General features: G+C 44.4%; 2 protein-coding genes across 3 annotated transcripts in view; one reads left to right on the top strand and one right to left on the bottom strand.

Annotated features, from left to right (window-relative positions):
• Nucleotides 1-19,643, bottom strand: part of cplane2 (ciliogenesis and planar polarity effector 2) — a 395,788-nt gene that overhangs the window by 358,220 nt on the left and 17,925 nt on the right. The window lies entirely within an intron of this gene.
• LOC306929817 (rho guanine nucleotide exchange factor 3-like) overlaps nucleotides 1-19,643 on the top strand; it is a 33,445-nt gene that overhangs the window by 11,181 nt on the left and 2,621 nt on the right. For both annotated transcript variants that reach the window (XM_079510533.1, XM_079510534.1), the window contains 9 exons: nucleotides 361-423; nucleotides 14,285-14,392; nucleotides 15,168-15,362; nucleotides 15,670-15,732; nucleotides 15,930-16,026; nucleotides 18,081-18,157; nucleotides 18,309-18,569; nucleotides 19,001-19,171; nucleotides 19,331-19,520. In XM_079510533.1, the coding sequence (XP_079366659.1) occupies nucleotides 361-423; nucleotides 14,285-14,392; nucleotides 15,168-15,362; nucleotides 15,670-15,732; nucleotides 15,930-16,026; nucleotides 18,081-18,157; nucleotides 18,309-18,569; nucleotides 19,001-19,171; nucleotides 19,331-19,520 (1,225 nt within the window). The remainder of the gene's footprint in view (nucleotides 1-360; nucleotides 424-14,284; nucleotides 14,393-15,167; nucleotides 15,363-15,669; nucleotides 15,733-15,929; nucleotides 16,027-18,080; nucleotides 18,158-18,308; nucleotides 18,570-19,000; nucleotides 19,172-19,330; nucleotides 19,521-19,643) is intronic.

Raw genomic sequence — 19,643 nt, forward strand, 5'->3', positions numbered from 1 at the left:
CACAACACAATGCATCGACAAAACATCAAACTTCCTTCTATTGTTAAAAGCAGCCAGACCGAACTGTGTGACTCTAACATTCTCTACCTACTCTTTACAGTTTCATCTAGTTTTAGTTTGCATGCTAGTCAGAAATGAATCATAATACAAAGATGTGAAAACACCTCCATAGTGTTATAGATCTCTGATAAGCCTAAGCCTATACAATGGCATAATACATACGGTACCTATAATGGCCTATCTCTGACAAAGTGTGTGTGTGTGTGTGTGTGTGTGTGTGTGTGTGTGTGTGTGTGTGTGTGTGTGTGTGTGTGTGTGTGTGTGTGTGTGTGTGTGTGTGTGTGTGTGTGTGTGTTGCAGAAGAAGAGGAAACAGGAGCAGAGAGAAGCAGAGTCTCTGAGTCTCTGCAGTCTGGACATCAATGTAAGTTCAACTCTTTTTTTTTGATACATTATATTATATGGAAATATTCTGACCGTTCTCCCATTAAAGAGAATTGACAATGATGACACCAAGAATGGATTTTTGACATGGTTTGACATGATGACACTGTGGTGACTGTGGTGACTGTGGAGTGAGTGATGGCTTGTATGGGGTGTGGGACACACCAGGACCGGCTTCGGTTCATCACTCCCAAGTAGTAATGGCAGACGCCTGTCTGTCATTACTTGCGCAAGCAGAGCACGCAAGTACTGTAATCGGCTGCGTATGTCGGTGTTGTCCACCGGCCAATAAGGGACCACCATTCTTGATGACGTACAGTAACTAAGGTACGTTTGGTGATCGGCTGGGTATGTATGTATGTCAGGGTAAGAATGGTGGTCCCTTATTGGCTGTTGATGGTGACGTAACTAAGGTAGTTTCAAGGTTGGTATAAGGTCAATAACGGGTCTGAAGGAGTTAGAACAGCAGTTGTAATAGACATTAGTTAGTAGCAGTACTTGCACGCTCTGCTCAAGTTGGCACCTCGACAGAGTGCATTTCTAGTTGGTGATGCAGAGAGTGGGAACTGTCCACCAGATGCTAGTGACTAGTGGAGAAGAGATCCATTTAAACAGCATGGTGACTAGTGGAGAAGAGATCCATTTAGACAGCATGGTGACTAGTGGAGAACAGATCCATTTAAACAGCATGGTGACTAGTGGAGAAGAGATCCATTTAAACAGCATGGTGACTAGTGGAGAACAGATCCATTTAAACAGCATGGTGACTAGTGGAGAACAGATCCATTTAAAAAGCATGGTGACTAGTGGAGAACAGATCCATTTAAACAGCATGGTGACTAGTGGAGAACAGATCCATTTAGACCGCATGGTGACTAGTGGAGAAGAGATCCATTTAAACAGCATGGTGACTAGTGGAGAACAGATCCATTTAGACCTCATGGTGACTAGTGGAGAAGAGATCCATTTAAACAGCATGGTGACTAGTGGAGAACAGATCCATTTAAACAGCATGGTGACTAGTGGAGAAGAGATCCATTTAAACAGCATGGTGACTAGTGGAGAACAGATCCATTTAAACAGCATGGTGACTAGTGGAGAAGAGATCCATTTAAACAGCATGGTGACTAGTGGAGAACAGATCCATTTAAACAGCATGGTGACTAGTGGAGAAGAGATCCATTTAAACAGCATGGTGACTAGTGGAGAACAGATCCATTTAAACAGCATGGTGACTAGTGGAGAACAGATCCATTTAAACAGCATGGTGACTAGTGGAGAACAGATCCATTTAAACAGCATGGTGACTAGTGGAGAACAGATCCATTTAGACCTCATGGTGACTAGTGGAGAAGAGATCCATTTAGACTGCATGGTGACTAGTGGAGAACAGATCCATTTAAACAGCATGGTGACTAGTGGAGAAGAGATCCATTTAAACCTCATGGTGACTAGTGGAGAACAGATCCATTTAAACAGCATGGTGACTAGTGGAGAAGAGATCCATTTAAACAGCATGGTGACTAGTGGAGAACAGATCCATTTAAACAGCATGGTGACTAGTGGAGAACAGATCCATTTAAACAGCATGGTGACTAGTGGAGAACAGATCCATTTAAACAGCATGGTGACTAGTGGAGAACAGATCCATTTAGACCTCATGGTGACTAGTGGAGAAGAGATCCATTTAGACTGCATGGTGACTAGTGGAGAACAGATCCATTTAAACAGCATGGTGACTAGTGGAGAAGAGATCCATTTAAACCTCATGGTGACTAGTGGAGAAGAGATCCATTTAAACAGCATGGTGACTAGTGGAGAACAGATCCATTTAAACAGCATGGTGACGAGAACAGATCCATTTAAACAGCATGGTGACTAGTGTAGAACAGATCCATTTAGACCTCATGGTGACTAGTGGAGAAGAGATCCATTTAAACAGCATGGTGACTAGTGGAGAACAGATCCATTTAAACAGCATGGTGACTAGTGGAGAAGAGATCCATTTAGACCGCATGGTGACTAGTGGAGAAGAGATCCATTTAAACAGCATGGTGACTAGTGGAGAACAGATCCATTTATACAGCATGGTGACTAGTGGAGAACAGATCCATTTAAACAGCATGGTGACTAGTGGAGAAGAGATCCATTTAGACAGCATGGTGACTAGTGGAGAACAGATCCATTTAAACAGCATGGTGACTAGTGGAGAACAGATCCATTTAAACAGCATGGTGACTAGTGGAGAAGAGATCCATTTAGACAGCATGGTGACTAGTGGAGAAGAGATCCATTTAAACAGCATGGTGACTAGTGGAGAACAGATCCATTTAAACAGCATGGTGACTAGTGGGGAACAGATCCATTTAAACAGCATGGTGACTAGTGGAGAAGAGATCCATTTAGACAGCATGGTGACTAGTGGAGAACAGATCCATTTAAACAGCATGGTGACTAGTGGAGAACAGATCCATTTAGACAGCATGGTGACTAGTGGAGAACAGATCCATTTAAACAGCATGGTGACTAGTGGAGAACAGATCCATTTAAACAGCATGGTGACTAGTGGAGAACAGATCCATTTAAACAGCATGGTGACTAGTGGAGAACAGATCCATTTAAACAGCATGGTGACTAGTGGAGAACAGATCCATTTAAACAGCATGGTGACTAGTGGAGAACAGATCCATTTAAACAGCATGGTGACTAGTGGAGAACAGATCCATTTAAACAGCATGGTGACTAGTGGAGAAGAGATCCATTTAAACAGCATGGTGACTAGTGGAGAACAGATCCATTTAAACAGCATGGTGACTAGTGGAGAAGAGATCCATTTAGACCGCATGGTGACTAGTGGAGAAGAGATCCATTTAAACAGCATGGTGACTAGTGGAGAACAGATCCATTTATACAGCATGGTGACTAGTGGAGAACAGATCCATTTAAACAGCATGGTGACTAGTGGAGAAGAGATCCATTTAGACAGCATGGTGACTAGTGGAGAACAGATCCATTTAAACAGCATGGTGACTAGTGGAGAAGAGATCCATTTAGACAGCATGGTGACTAGTGGAGAAGAGATCCATTTAAACAGCATGGTGACTAGTGGAGAACAGATCCATTTAAACAGCATGGTGACTAGTGGGGAACAGATCCATTTAAACAGCATGGTGACTAGTGGAGAAGAGATCCATTTAGACAGCATGGTGACTAGTGGAGAACAGATCCATTTAAACAGCATGGTGACTAGTGGAGAACAGATCCATTTAGACAGCATGGTGACTAGTGGAGAACAGATCCATTTAAACAGCATGGTGACTAGTGGAGAACAGATCCATTTAAACAGCATGGTGACTAGTGGAGAACAGATCCATTTAAACAGCATGGTGACTAGTGGAGAACAGATCCATTTAAACAGCATGGTGACTAGTGGAGAACAGATCCATTTAAACAGCATGGTGACTAGTGGAGAACAGATCCATTTAAACAGCATGGTGACTAGTGGAGAACAGATCCATTTAAACAGCATGGTGACTAGTGGAGAAGAGATCCATTTAAACAGCATGGTGACTAGTGGAGAAGAGATCCATTTAAACAGCATGGTGACTAGTGGAGAAGAGATCCATTTAGACAGCATGGTGACTAGTGGAGAACAGATCCATTTAAACAGCATGGTGACTAGTGGAGAAGAGATCCATTTAGACAGCATGGTGACTAGTGGAGAACAGATCCAGTAGACATGCCATTTTATGTTTGGTTGCACCCATGTGTCACGTTCCGATTACATTAACTGTACATTTAGTCAACTAAAATCTTATTCTATCTGGTCAACTAAAACAAGACTAACATTTCAGATGACTAAAATATGACTAAAGCTAAATTAAATTGTATTCAAAAGACTATGACTAATTAAATGGGATTTTATTTAAATGTCTATGACTAAAACTAAATCAAAACTTGCCATACAAATCAATAGTGGTGTGAAGGTTGTGTTGAGATGGAGACTACAGTGTGACCCAGGCTGGGCGGTGGTTGAGATGGAGACTACAGTGTGATCCAGGCTGGGTGGTGGTTGAGATGGAGACTACAGTGTGACCCAGGCTGGGCGGTGGTTGAGATGGAGACTACATTGTGACCCAGGCTGGGTGGTGGTTGAGATGGAGACTACATTGTGACCCAGGCTGGGCGGTGGTTGAGATGGAGACTACATTGTGACCCAGGCTGGGCGGTGGTTGAGATGGAGACTACAGTGTGATCCAGGCTGGGTGGTGGTTGAGATGGAGACTACAGTGTGACCCAGGCTGGGCGGTGGTTGAGATGGAGACTACATTGTGACCCAGGCTGGGTGGTGGTTGAGATGGAGACTACATTGTGACCCAGGCTGGGCGGTGGTTGAGATGGAGACTACAGTGTGACCCAGGCTGGGCGGTGGTTGAGATGGAGACTACAGTGTGACCCAGGCTGGGCGGTGGTTGAGATGGAGACTACATTGTGACCCAGGCTGGGTGGTGGTTGAGATGGAGACTACATTGTGACCCAGGCTGGGCGGTGGTTGAGATGGAGACTACAGTGTGACCCAGGCTGGGCGGTGGTTGAGATGGAGACTACAGTGTGACCCAGGCTGGGCGGTGGTTGAGATGGAGACTACAGTGTGACCCAGGCTGGGCGGTGGTTGAGATGGAGACTACAGTGAGACCCAGGCTGGGCGGTGGTTGAGATGGAGACTACAGTGTGACCCAGGCTGGGCGGAGGTTGAGATGGAGACTACAGTGTGACCCAGGCTGGGCGGTGGTTGAGATGGAGACTACAGTGTGACCCAGGCTGGGCGGTGGTTGAGATGGAGACTACAGTGTGACCCAGGCTGGGTGGTGGTTGAGATGGAGACTACAGTGTGACCCAGGCTGGGCGGTGGTTGAGATGGAGACTACAGTGTGACCCAGGCTGGGCGGTGGTTGAGATGGAGACTACAGTGTGATCCAGGCTGGGTGGTGGTTGAGATGGAGACTACAGTGTGACCCAGGCTGGGCGGAGGTTGAGATGGAGACTACAGTGTGACCCAGGCTGGGCGGTGGTTGAGATGGAGACTACAGTGTGACCCAGGCTGGGCGGTGGTTGAGATGGAGACTACAGTGTGACCCAGGCTGGGTGGTGGTTGAGATGGAGACTACAGTGTGACCCAGGCTGGGCGGTGGTTGAGATGGAGACTACAGTGTGACCCAGGCTGGGCGGTGGTTGAGATGGAGACTACAGTGTGATCCAGGCTGGGCGGTGGTTGAGATGGAGACTACAGTGTGACCCAGGCTGGGCGGTGGTTGAGATGGAGACTACAGTGTGACCCAGGCTGGGCGGTGGTTGAGATGGAGACTACAGTGTGATCCAGGCTGGGCGGTGGTTGAGATGGAGACTACAGTGAGACCCAGGCTGGGTGGTGGTTGAGATGGAGACTACAGTGTGACCCAGGCTGGGCGGAGGTTGAGATGGAGACTACAGTGTGACCCAGGCTGGGCGGTGGTTGAGATGGAGACTACAGTGTGACCCAGGCTGGGCGGAGGTTGAGATGGAGACTACAGTGTGACCCAGGCTGGGCGGAGGTTGAGATGGAGACTACAGTGTGACCCAGGCTGGGCGGTGGTTGAGATGGAGACTACAGTGTGACCCAGGCTGGGCGGTGGTTATTCTTCTATTCTTATCTCAGTTGTTGTAATTGTTGCCTCTGGACGGTTTACTGCGCCACTCTTTCCCGGTGATGAGGGAAGGAGAAGGTCCTCGCCCACACACACCCATTGTGTCTTAACTTGCCATATTGGGATCTATTGTGTTCTGATTATTAGTCAGCTATTCTCAGAATATAGGACTATGAGGTGTGTCACGTGTGTGTGTGTGTGTGTGTGTGTGTGTGTGTGTGTGTGTGTGTGTGTGTGTGTGTGTGTGTGTGTGTGTGTGTGTGTGTGTGTGTGTTTGTGTGTGCGTGTGCGTGTGCGTGTGCGTGTGCGTGTGCGCGTGTGCGTGTGTGTGTGCGTGTGCGTGTGTGTAACCTCTTGTTCAGATTCAATGCTTGTTCAGATGCTACTGACAGTAGATGCTTCTCTATTGTAGGTAGGGCATCGGCTCCCATATTCTAGTGTTTATTGGTCTATTTGAACTCAAAGAGTACACAAATTTAACATCATGAACCCATAATTAACAATGAAGATTTTACAGTGCAGGCACATGCTTGAGGTCAAAGTCATACGCAGTCAGTATTGCCACCCAACGCTGCTCACAGACATGTAGTTTAGGCTTCATCACGTTGTGAGTCAGAGCATTGTTGTCTGTTGAGGAAGAGTTGACTCCTGAACCAGTGGCTTAACATCTCACACAATGCCATGTGAGAGACCGGAAGTTACGATTAAGTTGTGATGTAACAGAATATGTAAAGGCATTACGTAGTTAAAGTTACAGATTTTACTGTAACTGTAATCAGTTACATTTACCAAGAAGAATGTGAGACAGACTCGTTGCAGGTCATCCTCAGCTTGTTTTAAACAATCCATGAATTTCAGCCGATAAATAGACCTGTAATGTAACATATAATAGGTAAGGTAAGGTATAATAGGGAAGGTAACCCTTTTCCCATCTACAGCTGCTAGTTTAAATATTCCATTTCAAAATGACCTACTTTCCATACAGTCAGTTTATTCACCTCGACAGCAGACACATACCCTTGTTTGACACACAGTGACATCTGTCACTCATAACCTCAGACACCCCCAACGTATTGCTTTAGCATCGTTCTTAGCGTTGTGGACTAGTGTCGAAGCTCCCGGTGTGAATTCAGCATAATGTGCTATGTACAATCTATCACTGTCTGCAGTAATATAAACACAATACACCTATCGTACATGAATGGGTAGCATACAGCAGGAGTCTTTAGGCCAAGACCCCTTAGCTGATAGAGAGAGACGACCCATACTACATTTTTTGTACAATTGTGTTGCATATGAATCTAGGCCTCAGCCACTCCATTTTCTGATCTTTTTTTACATGTTTTTTGCAAAGCCTTCCATTCTGTCATATGTCAAATTTGTGACCCAGACATTGTCACTGGAGTTTGGGCAAAACTCATTACTGCATAAAGTTATTTATTAGCACAACATGTTTCGCTGTGAGCTTCATCAGGTTCAGGTTGCCTGATGGGCAAGTGCATTTGAATGTCACTTTCCACTCTCGCCACTCAGCAGTTATCGAATGGATTTAACATTAGTTTGATTAACTTTTTGGCAAGTTTGGGCAAGTAAAACCTGACCTGTACTTGCACGACGGGAAAATGCCTCTGAGACCATAGTGTCAACCCCTGTCTATTTTGTTTTCGCAATGCATTTACAGAATGCTCTGAAAGCCTTGACTGCACTGTCCATCTCAAATTAGGTGTACCCAGTCCGTAGGTACACCCTTCCTGTCCAGCCGAACATGGCCGGTTGTGTTTGTATAGAGTATAGACAATCAGCCAAACCGGATGCACCATGGTGGATTCAAACTGGTGGTGGACAGGCACTTTACCTCCTGTACGTGCCACTATAGAGTGCCATCATTTCCCCCCATCTTGAGCTGAATGAATCCAGATGCACTAAAAGCCTTGCACAGACAGCAGCTGCAGGTATAGCACCATGTTTAATTTGAGCGACAGGATGCTCACAGACAGATTTAGCAACTGTTGAAAGTGAGTACTCTGAGTGGTTTCTTCCTGTGAGGAATAAAGGTATAGACGTATGTTGTGGCTTGTTTGAAAAGCAATTGTTTTTTTGGTTTTTTTTTTACAATTAAAGTGCTCCTTCTATGCCTTACATGTCAAGGACACACCACTCTCCCTTTTCCAACAGTCCAACATCTGACAGCTACAGCCTTTACAAATCCTTTTTTGTGTTGTGTAAATTATTGTTTTCTTTCTTTAGAATTTATTTTTCTTTGCTACTGATATATATTGGATTCATGTTATGTACTGTACTGTGCGTTATTGGTGCCCCCCCTGCAATGACTCTGACTCTGAGGAGCCCCTAGGGGTCACAGACCCAGAATATAAACAGCTTGAAAGAACCAATGCCAAAACTTTAGGTTTTTAAAGTAGTGGGCGCAACTTTGTTACGAGTACGACTGGGTTTCTCCGGCCCATTCAATTCATTTAGATTTTCCAAGACGTATCGGTAGGCAGACATCTCAGAACGTCTGGCTACGCGGGACTAGCTACACTATGAACAGTGAAACATTTACAACAGTAAAGCAGGCAGGTGTACTTAGTGTAGGTCTACATCCCAGTAATCTCTCAAGAACAGATTCCGAGCTACTGAATCTGTCGGCAGGGGCATTCAGAACGTGTGAACGTTGGAGATTAGTGGAATGAAAACGTAGGCGCCCCATCGGAAGAGGAGGGCTGAGGTCGGACCAAACGAGCCAACATCCTGTTAGTCAAAAAAAGAGTCAAATTCAAGGGAAACAAATAGCAGAGGGCGCTGTTTTAAAAAAAAATGTTATGGGTTCCCAGATTCATTAATTCAAACGCTGAACGTATGGAGGCTTAGTTATGTAGCCATATATACTGTAAAAAAGAGCTGGACCTTCCAAGGAATAGCACCTGACAAAGCTCACGGCCAAACATATACAGTTGGAGGCCATCGATATTGTCCTTTTCTTTTTGCTGAGGTTTGCATGATCTGCGCAAAAGGACAGTTAACCCATTTTGGGCGGGAACCCCTTTTGGTGTTTTAAACATTATGTTATAATTTAGCTAAATAGCAGATCTACAAGCTCATAGCGCGCCACCGAGTGGCGCGCTACGAGCTTGTAGGTCTGCTATTTTTGAAAAATCGTGAAAATATTTATTTCAGAAAACTGGAGGATTTAGAAGGATTTTTTAAAATTTTGAGGTCAGGCCTAAATGGGTCAAATGATAAGGGACAATATCGGTGGCACCCAACTGTATAGTAACAGACACGTGCCAACTTGACATGTGTGTGTTACTAAAGTGTAAACTCTCTCTGTGTGATTAGGTTTGTGATTGCTATTGATTGCTGTTGGAGCTCATGGCGACCGACAGCAACAACACACATGCAAATTAACAACGGTTACTTTCCTGCTAGGAAAAAAACTGGGAAATCCTTCATTACTCTTCAACGCTGTCAACAGGAGATACAAACAGAGACGTGAACAAAGTCATTACAGATTTAAAGGTCATACAGCACACAGTAAAGTGTTACTAAATCCATTTGTAACTGTGTAGTGTTTAGATTTCACATCCACAATAATTCTACCATAAATGTAATAATATGATCTATCAACTGTACCAGCTGCAGGAGATAAACTTTAAGATACACTTCTCAGACAGTGAGGCCTCTAGATTGACGTTGTAAAGTAATTGTGAACTTGAACATCACCGAGGATGTGAGACTTCTTGTAGGTGTTGTCAGCAGTATTCTCCTGACAGTGCTGCACGTTTGACAAAAGACAGCCATATCTAACCAGCAAACAAATTTCACATTCCTCTTGACTTCCCCTTTATTTGGAGAACCATGTGGACTGGATTTAGTACATACGGAAAGTAAAAAGATGAACAATAAATGCAATAAAAGCCATGTGTTCTTTTGGCAGATTGTCGCTTTTCATTAGACCCACCTGTTTAGTCGCTTAGCGACAGACCAGCTGTAATATTACTCTTCTGGTGTGTTTCAAACTACCAAATCCATCGTTTGTGCTGCCGATAAACATTATTACCACTCGCAAACTAGTAGATAGAGGTGTCTGTGTGTGTGTGTGTGCGTGCGTGCGTGTGCATGTGTTAAAGAGTTTCTCTCTTCTGTTCTATGATTGGCAGCTCTATATGATTGTTTATAATATATGACACACACACACACACACACACACACACACACACACACTGTTCCAACTTTCCATGGTCACACAAAAGCAGGAAGTTGTGAGGTGTACATAACAAAGGAGGAAGGTAGGATCTGGGACACGTTTCCTGTGCGTGCGTGCGTGCGTGCGTGCGTGCGTGCGTGCGTTTGTGTCTGTTTATGATTATGAAAATGTGAGACAGACAGGGAGGACTGTCATTTTTGTTTATGAGATTCACGCACGCACGCACGCACACACACACACACACACACACACACACACACACACACACACACACACACACACACACACACACACATTTCTTTGTATATTATCTTTTTTATTCATCTTTTGAATTACTTCACAACATTGTTCTGTTCTTGTTTCCCCCTGTTGTTCTTGTGTTTAATGCATTGCGGTTTATTAATCTTACCCTTTTAATTAGAATTCTGCCAATAAAGCATGTTGATGTTGAAAAAACAAAACATTAAATAGAGAGAGAGGGGGTCAGAGAGGGAGAGATGGGAAGGGAAGTAGAGCGAAAGAGAGAGAGAGAGAGGGAGAGGGATTGATCCGACAGCTGCCAGGCTCCCATAGTGTTAAAACATCAGTATACAGTAGGTACTAGCTAGGCAGGGGAGCAGATTCTCAGGGTGTTTAAAGGTATATTCAGTGATTTGACTTAATTCAAATATCACTTATTTTTTCTTTTTTTCTGGATAATTCTCCCTACTATAGAGTGTGCTGACCATATAAGGAGTTCCTCCCTGTCCCCAGTGAGCCCCTGGGGTCAAAAAACCCTAGTTTCAGTTTGGGCTTTGGGTGGCAAAGCCTTCATCCAATCAGGATGAGAGGGGCCTTCCTCCAATCATGATCGAGTGGGGGCGGGCCTTGGTGCACATGCTGTTGGCCTGTTGCACTTCCCCCCACTGTAGAGCGTGCATGTGCACATTTTGTTACCAATACCGGGGCGGACTGGGTGGTTTTCCAAATCACCCAAATCACTGAATGCTCCTTTAAAGTAACATCAGTATAGGCAGGCAGGGGAACTGACTGGGTTTAAAGTAACATCAGTATAGGCAGGCAGGGGGACTGACTGGGTTTAAAGTAACATCAGTATAGGCAGGCAGGGGGACTGACTGGGTTTAAACGTCAGTATAGGCAGGCAGGGGGACTGACTGGGTTTAAAGTAACATCAGTATAGGCAGGCAGGGGAACTGACTTGGTTTAAACGTCAGTATAGGCATTAGGCACTAGGCAGGCAGGACTAAACCCAGGACGGCATGGTTGCCAGGGAGAGACTTCTCTACCTAGACAAGTGTCAGACTAAACCGGATTGGAAGCAAATGCAGGTAAGGTAGTTGTGGCTCTTATATCATTATCTTCAGTGAGATAATCATGTATTCCATCCACATGCATTATCCTGGCACTTTCTCCATGCCGCAAAGAAACTGTTTTTGTTTCAATTCATTTTGTGGTTCTATTTTGTCAATGATGTTTTTGGTTCTCTCAATGAAGCTCTTGGTTCTGTGTACATTACAATATACAATATATTGTATTGATGTTCTGGGTTATATCTATATTGTTTTAATTAAGTTCTTGGTTCTATTTTGTGTTAAGTTCTTCATGTTTTTGGTGTGCTGTACTCTTGTTAATTATGTTATTGGTTCAATGTAAGGGATAATGCTGTAATGACATCTATTGGAGTAGATTATACCATAGCCACTAATTAAGCATTAAATATAGGCTATACCGTTCATGTTTTGGGGCAGGATGTGCTGCAATAGAAACTTTGTGTGGGAATTATCTTCATCACCCTTGGAATAAATGTAGTGGTAAATTATACAACTATTGTAAGTGAGATAAAGATAAGATAAAGATAAGCAGCCTGGAAAAGTTCTCTACTTGCCATTTCTCATACAGTATGTTTTATGTGACACTCACGGCTAGTCTCAATGCCACGGTAAAATGTGGGTGCGCACAACACCGGCAGAGGTCTATTGATAGGTCTATTTCACTGAAACCGGTTTTGCTGACTTGCAGTGGCCATTTACAGTTGAAAACAAAGGCGACTAGTATGGCCACAGACGTAAGAGGCTACCAATGTATCTTATGTTGATTTATTTATTTCTGTATAGAATTGAACTGAATTGTTGAGTTATTGAGTTCAACTCCAGAGTGGCCCAATGGACGCTACGCCTCTGTGCAAACTATTTCCCCCTGGTGGCTGCACTCCACGACTTACACAGGCCTGGGTAACCCAGCCTGGTGGAGATCTGCGCTCCGAGGAGTGCACTTTTATAAGTTGGTCTCGTATCTATGTACAATATGTGGTGAAGTTGATGTGACAGTAGAGCAGCTTCTTCTTTCGTGTACCGTCGTCATATGTCTTTCCTTGCAAGTGTGAGGGTAGTGGCCTCTCGTCAAACGCCGGCTGGGGAAATTCCTGCTAGGATTGGCAGGTAGGACACGGGGGTGGAGTAGAGTAGAACATCCATGTACTACTTGTACTTACTGTATGTGTAAGTTGGTCAGAATGGTGAGCTTGTAGATCAGGTATTTTTGAATAGACAAATTATAAAATAGAGCTTAAAGGTGGTTGCACACAGGCCGCGTTTTTCGGAAAACCGATGGAGAAACGCCGCTTAAAAGTCCGAATTCGCGCCTGGTGTGTGGAGACCTTAACTGTTACGCATTTTGCTGTGGACCCCCTGGAAGACCCTCAAGGACCCCTGGGGGTCCCCGGACCCAACTTTGAGAACCATGCTGTATTTGCCATGTATGTGTGGTGAAGTCGTAGTAGGTTAATAACAAAAAGCACAGCATTGTGATGTGAACTCGAAGCTCTTTAGAAAGGTTCAGCCTCACAGCTGGTAAATAAATACCACATTCATCATAACAGTAGAGAAGCCATGTCTGTGTGATGAAGTTGGTATTGTATTGGTACTGGTATTGTTGGTATTGTATGTTTACCAGATCATTGGGAATAAGACCGGCTGACCCGTTCTCTTTCACACATCCTTTATTCCACAGTCCACACACACACACACACACACACACACACACACACACACACACACACATAGATTTTCTATAGATCTATATCCAGGGCAACATGTTCACGCATGCACTTATTGAGTTTGTGTGTGTGTGTGTGTGTGTGTGTGTGTGTGTGTGTGTGTGTGTGTGTGTGTGTGTGTGTGTGTGTGCGTGTGCGTGCGCGTGTGTGAGTGACCTGCTTGTTTTAAAACTAGACCGCTCATCTAACCCTCTCGGTCACTCAACACCACAGACACAACTAAATCCCTCACGCTGTTTCTCTCACTCTCTTTCTGTGGCTCTGTATTCCTTTGTACTGTAATACCTCCACTCACCATGATACAACCACAACCCAAAACTGTGTGCGTGCGTGCGTGCGTGCGTGCGTGCGTGCGTGCGTGCGTGCGTGCGTCTCTTACTGACTGTTTGATGTTTGACTGACTGGCTGTCTCTCCAAGACCCAGGCCAGTACAACGCTGGCTAAACTGGTGTCTCTTTTGCTTACTCTCTTTGCTTACTGACCAACACTTTAGCTGACAGTATTATGCGTGTCTTAAGTACCAGGTCTTATTACTTAAATTAAGACCTGGAGGCGTGGTCAATGCTTTTTGGCCACTCAGAATAGCCAAATGGCATTGATCACGCCTCCAGGTCTTAAGTTAAGTAATAAGACCTGGTACTTAAGACGCGCATAATACTGCCCTTTGTGTCTAGGACAGTGTTTGTCTATAGGAGTCAGTAGAGTGTAAATCCATGGAGTGGTGCACTGTAGGCCAGGCGTAGGCAATCAATGCGGATGTGTCAAAGCTGCGCTTAATGTGACACCAATAGCTATGTCTGCGCCCAGGGCACCCCTCCGTGGATTCGTCTATAGGAGGCCAGTATACAGTGTTTGCTGAATGACTATTTGACTGACTGACTGTCTGTGTCTGCAGGAGCCCAGTACGAAGCGAGCCAAGCCTCTGTTCAGGGTGGCATCACTGGCAAGTCTCCTCCCACCTGTTAAAACCACACCCCTCAAGAGGATTAGTCAGACCCTGCAGGTAAGTGGTCAGTCAGGGGACAGAGGAAGGGACGGACACTGGAAGGGAGACCAAGATCGTAGACTTAAGCAAAAACTAAACAAACAAAAAACAATTAAAATTCATGTCATCTAAAACTGAAGAATGTTGAAGCTAGTAGGCAAAGTACATGAGTAGAATCATGATAGATACTGAGACACACAGTGTGTGGCTGACCTATCTTCACTATTTTGTTTCGCCAATTTGCTGTGATATACTGTGTCATTATTACCAGTATATCACCACAACATGCATGCATGAAAACAGTGAAGCTCCTGAACTAAATTGAATTTTGCTAACTTTAAGAGGAAGTTATGCATTAGAAATAATGACTTCTAAACCTTAGTGCTGCACTTCTGAAAGAGAACTATGGTTACTTGGACCTGGTGAGACCCTCACATTGACACCCCAGCAAAAGGTTTCCAATCAAGTTAGTAGTTAGTTACAACAATCAGAAAAGCTTCATGAGGTTCTCACAAGAAGTTTGCCTTGACACAAGGCTCAGTAAGAAGGAATTCAACACAAACTTTAACAATAACTCTGGAGGAGCTTTTTATTCTAAGCTAGTGGTTCTCAAAGTGGGATCCAGGGATCCTCAGGGTTCCTTGAAGGGGAAAAATGGACCCTTACAGGTCTGTAACCCTCAGAGTTATGGGGGTCCTTGAAATGAAACCGTTTGAGAAGCACTGTCCTGACCCATTGCAGCCATCATTGTAGGGGTTGTGTTTTATTTGTTTGATCTTCATCCTCTCCTCAGCGCTCCATCAGCTTTCATCCTGACAGCCGGGCAGAGACCGTTGTCTTGCCCCGCCCCTGGACACGCCCCTCCTCTGCGACGGGGCCCCGCTCCTCGGCAACGGTCCCTGCGGTGACCAAACGGCGTGACAGCAAGCTGTGGAGCGACACCTTCGATGTCCAGCCACTGTCAGCGAGAGAGATAAAACGACAAGAGGTTAGAACACAGAGAGAGAGAGAGAGAGAGAGAGAGTGTGTGTGTGTGTGTGTGTGTGTGTGTGTGTGTGTGTGTGTGTGTGTGTGTGTGTGTGTGTGTGTGTGTGTGTGTGTGTGTGTGTGTAAGCAGATATTAGTGAGCATATGATACTAGTGAGTCTGTGTGTGATCTCACATAACAATAATGTCAGGGTGTTACAACTTACAAGTGATTATTTAACCCCTTTAAACTTTGAGTTAATTTAAGTGAAACTTAATTTGACATTTAAAAGATCTTAGAGACCTCCCCCCTCTCTCTCCCTCTCTAGGCTATATTTGAGTTGACTCAGGGAGAACAGGACTTAGTTGATGACCTGAAGTTGGCAAAGAAGGTAAATACGAGTCTGTTTGCACCCGTACTGTATGTGTGTGTATCATCAAAATATGATACTATATAAAGTCTTCAGATAATAACTTTTTTGCTGATTTTCAACAAAATGTTTTTGTTTGTTTGTGTGTGCGTGTGCGTGTGCGTGTGCGTGTGTGTGTGTGTGTGTGTGTGTGTGTGTGTGTGTGTGTGTGTGTGTAGGCTTATCATGACCCAATGTTGAAGCTGTCAATCATGACAGAACAGGAACTGATGCAGATCTTTGGAACTCTGGACTCATTGGTACCTCTACATGAAGGTACGCACGCACGTACGCACGCACGCACGCACGCACGCACGCACGCACACACACACACACACACACACACACACACACACACACACACACACACACACAGTCTAAAGAGCTGTATTAATGTAACTTTTATTTATTATTATTTGTATGATTATTATTTATTAACCTGTCTGGCTGTCTCTTTCTCTGTGCTCATAATGCCAAAGCATATCATATTATGAAAGGACTAAAAAATAACATGTCCACAGAGCAGTTATGATAATTCTGGATTTTCACCAAGGGGCATTAGGTACATATTTTTTCATTGGTATTTAAAGCTATTAAAAGTATTAATGTCTGGTGATTTCATATGAACGGCAGAAGAGAATAGAGTTTTCTTCATTGTCATACATGGAGCAGATTTGTTGAAACTATCCACAAAAGCTTTCCACACATCAAAAAGTTGTTCCTGTCTGTGTGAGATACGATTACAGTATGGTATGCTAACAATGCCCTCTAGTGGTGAAATGAGGAAGCAGGAACATGCTTCTGTTTAGAGATCAGACATTCTGCAGCAACTCAGAAACATTCACTGGAAATCATAAAACATAAGGGTTGAAACCAGCCAATGTTAGCACATGACATTTTAGACCAAAATAATGTGTTTGGTAGACTAGAGATATATTCTTAGTCATGATGAATGCATTAGTCATGATGAATTGAGCATGGTGGACCCTATTGTAAACAAGAGTAATGCTTTATGGTGTCGTCCACAGTTAACAGTTTTGTATTGAGTTGTGCTTGAAATGTACTGTAATTCTCCAATCTGTTAACCAATTCTTCAATCAATCAATCAATTAGAAGCAAACTGCACCTAAAGGAAGGGGACGAACTTATGAGCTGAAGATTCATTTTTATTTTACGATTCTAAGATCTCCATTTATTAAAACAAATATATGCCATTGCTGTAGCCAGGCTGTATTGATTTGTATTCCATCATTTTATGTGGATAATTGAAATACACTAAGCATGCAGACATGTTCATCATGGGTTTCTTTTAATCTTCAGAATAAATCCTACTATAAATGCGCCATGTCTCTGTCTGCGTGCGTGCGTGCGTGTGTGTGTGTGTACGGTTGTAATGCACATAACTCGAGAACCGTTTGCCCCACCGACTTCATATTCGACACACGCGTTCCACACCCCCGCAGGGAGTGCAGTGCCCGGTATCGAGTCGGTCGGATCCACGGTTCTCCGGAACCACCACAAAAGGCTCTGGTCAGGCTCTGCCAGTGGACCTAATGAGCCAAAGTCCCCTCACCTGTGCAATTTCCAGCCTTTGCCTCAGCCAATTGATTGCCATGGCAACCCCACACCTGCAAATTGATTACTTAACCACTTCACTTTTCACAGTCAGTTTGCACTCTTCAGACACGGGCAGACCGCAGATACAGAGATCTCCATGTGGGACACAGACAGATAGTTAAAACGGGTGCTATGACAAGTTGACAACGGGTATTATTAGGTTCCCAAGTTCTCAAGTAGGCCGATGGGCACGTACAGGTCTAGTAATAAATAAATGTAAATTAAAGTTTTTCTGCAAATACAACTACACATACTATTCATACAGTCACTTAGCAGGCATTGTCTGCCTGTCTCTATACCTGTAGCTAGCGGGTGGTCACTAAAGCCTGATTTGTACTTCATCAGATACACGCAAACGACAAAAAGCTCACTGTGTTGTACAATATAGTATAGTATAAATTAGGCTTTATTCTGTACATTGGCAACAGCTTCCTTTATCTGTGCCCTTGGACTTTAGATGTTGTTGAAGCTGTAAACCTGCCCAACAGCTGTAAATGAGCTGATGGCTAACTCTGGTGCAATAACTTTTTAATTGTAGTCTCCCCATGTAATAATAAACCACAACAATTTGGCAGCATTTAGTTTTGTTTATGAGTTTGATTTCTTTTGGCACTATTCCATACTGTACTATGGTGGTACTCTGGCCCACTGTTTCTCTCTCTCTCTCTCTCTGTCTCTCTCTCTCTCTCTCTCTGTCTCTCTCTCTCTCTCAGATCTGTTGAGTCAGCTGAGACAAGCTAGACAACCAGACGGTTCTACAGAACATGTAGGACACATACTGGTGGACTGGGTAAGAGACGCACGCACGCACGCACGCACGCACGCACGCACGCACGCACGCACGCACACACACACACACCACACTATACATAATAGACACAATGATAATTAGTTAACTCTTTGTGTTGTGCGTGCGTGCGTGTCTGTCTCTCTTCCCTCAGCTGCCGTGTTTACAGTCATACACTGGTTACTGCAGCAACCAGGTTCCTGCCAAAGCTTTACTTGACGACAGGAAGCAGAGAGACAGACGGGTGCATGACTTCCTGCAGCGCTGTCTCCTGTCGCCGTTCAGCAGGAAGCTGGACCTGTGGAACTTCCTGGACATCCCTCGCAGCCGATTGGTCAAATACCCCCTGTTGCTACGGGAGATTCTGAAACACACGCCCAATGACCACCCAGACAGGCAGCGCCTGGAGGAGGCGGTGAGGAAACTGAATGCACCCCAAAGACCACTGGTTCTCACCGTAGGGTCCACCAGGGGTCCTTATGGCTCTGTAACTCTGTAACTCTGAGTGTACAAATTGAACCAAATGGACCCTTATGGTTCCATTTGTACACCCTCCGGGTTGAATTAACACTGAAGATTTTACAGTAGATTCAGTTTGATGTGCAATAGGCTACGGACCCCAATTTGGTAAAATTCCTATCTCTTGGACCCCAGTCTACACTGTAAAATCCTAATGGCTAATTTAACTATTGAGAGTGTACAAATGGAAATGGTCGTTTGAAAGCTGAGAGGGAGACAGTGTAGGAGAGACAGACTAACAGAAATTGCATTTTTCCTGTCTGTCTGTCTGTCTGTCTGTCTGTCTGTCTGTCTGTCTGTCTGTCTGTCTGTCTGTCTCTTCTACAGATCCAGATGGTTCAGAGTATAGTAGCAGAGATAAACAGACAGGCAGGGGAATCGGAGTGTCGTTACTATAAGAACAGGTTGTCCTACAGCGAGGAAGGACAGAGAGACGCACTCATCCAGCACTCCCGAACCCTCGGCTGCCGTGGCGAGCTGAAGAACCACCGCGGAGTAGTACGTTTGATTCCTGTTGTCATTATAGTGTGAAGTTGACACAAGGATTGTACGAGACACTACCTGTGTGTCTTGAATGGTGTTAAGTGAAATCAATTCCTGTCAATACGGTACATTCTAATAATGACAATATTATCTCCTCTCTCTCTCTCTTTGTAGAAACTTCATGTTTTTCTCTTTCAAGATGTGTTGGTTGTAACTCGAGCCCTCTCCCTGAACGACCGGTCAATCAGCTACCAGCTCTGCCGTCAGCCAATTCCAATCCGCCACCTGTTGCTGGAGGACCTATCGGATGGCGAGGTCCGAGTTGGCGGTTCCATACGTGGAGCTTTCAGCAACGCAGAGAGAAGTGAGATTAGTTTTCATTTCATTTCATTTCTACTGCTTCACAAGAACAACATTGGTTTAAGACATTCGCTGAGGAATATGTATTTTAGATAAGATCATCAACAAAAACAAAAACATCATGGTT

Source organism: Electrona antarctica (genome assembly GCF_951216825.1).
Source record: "Electrona antarctica genome assembly, chromosome: 9".
Lineage (NCBI taxonomy): Eukaryota > Metazoa > Chordata > Actinopteri > Myctophiformes > Myctophidae > Electrona > Electrona antarctica.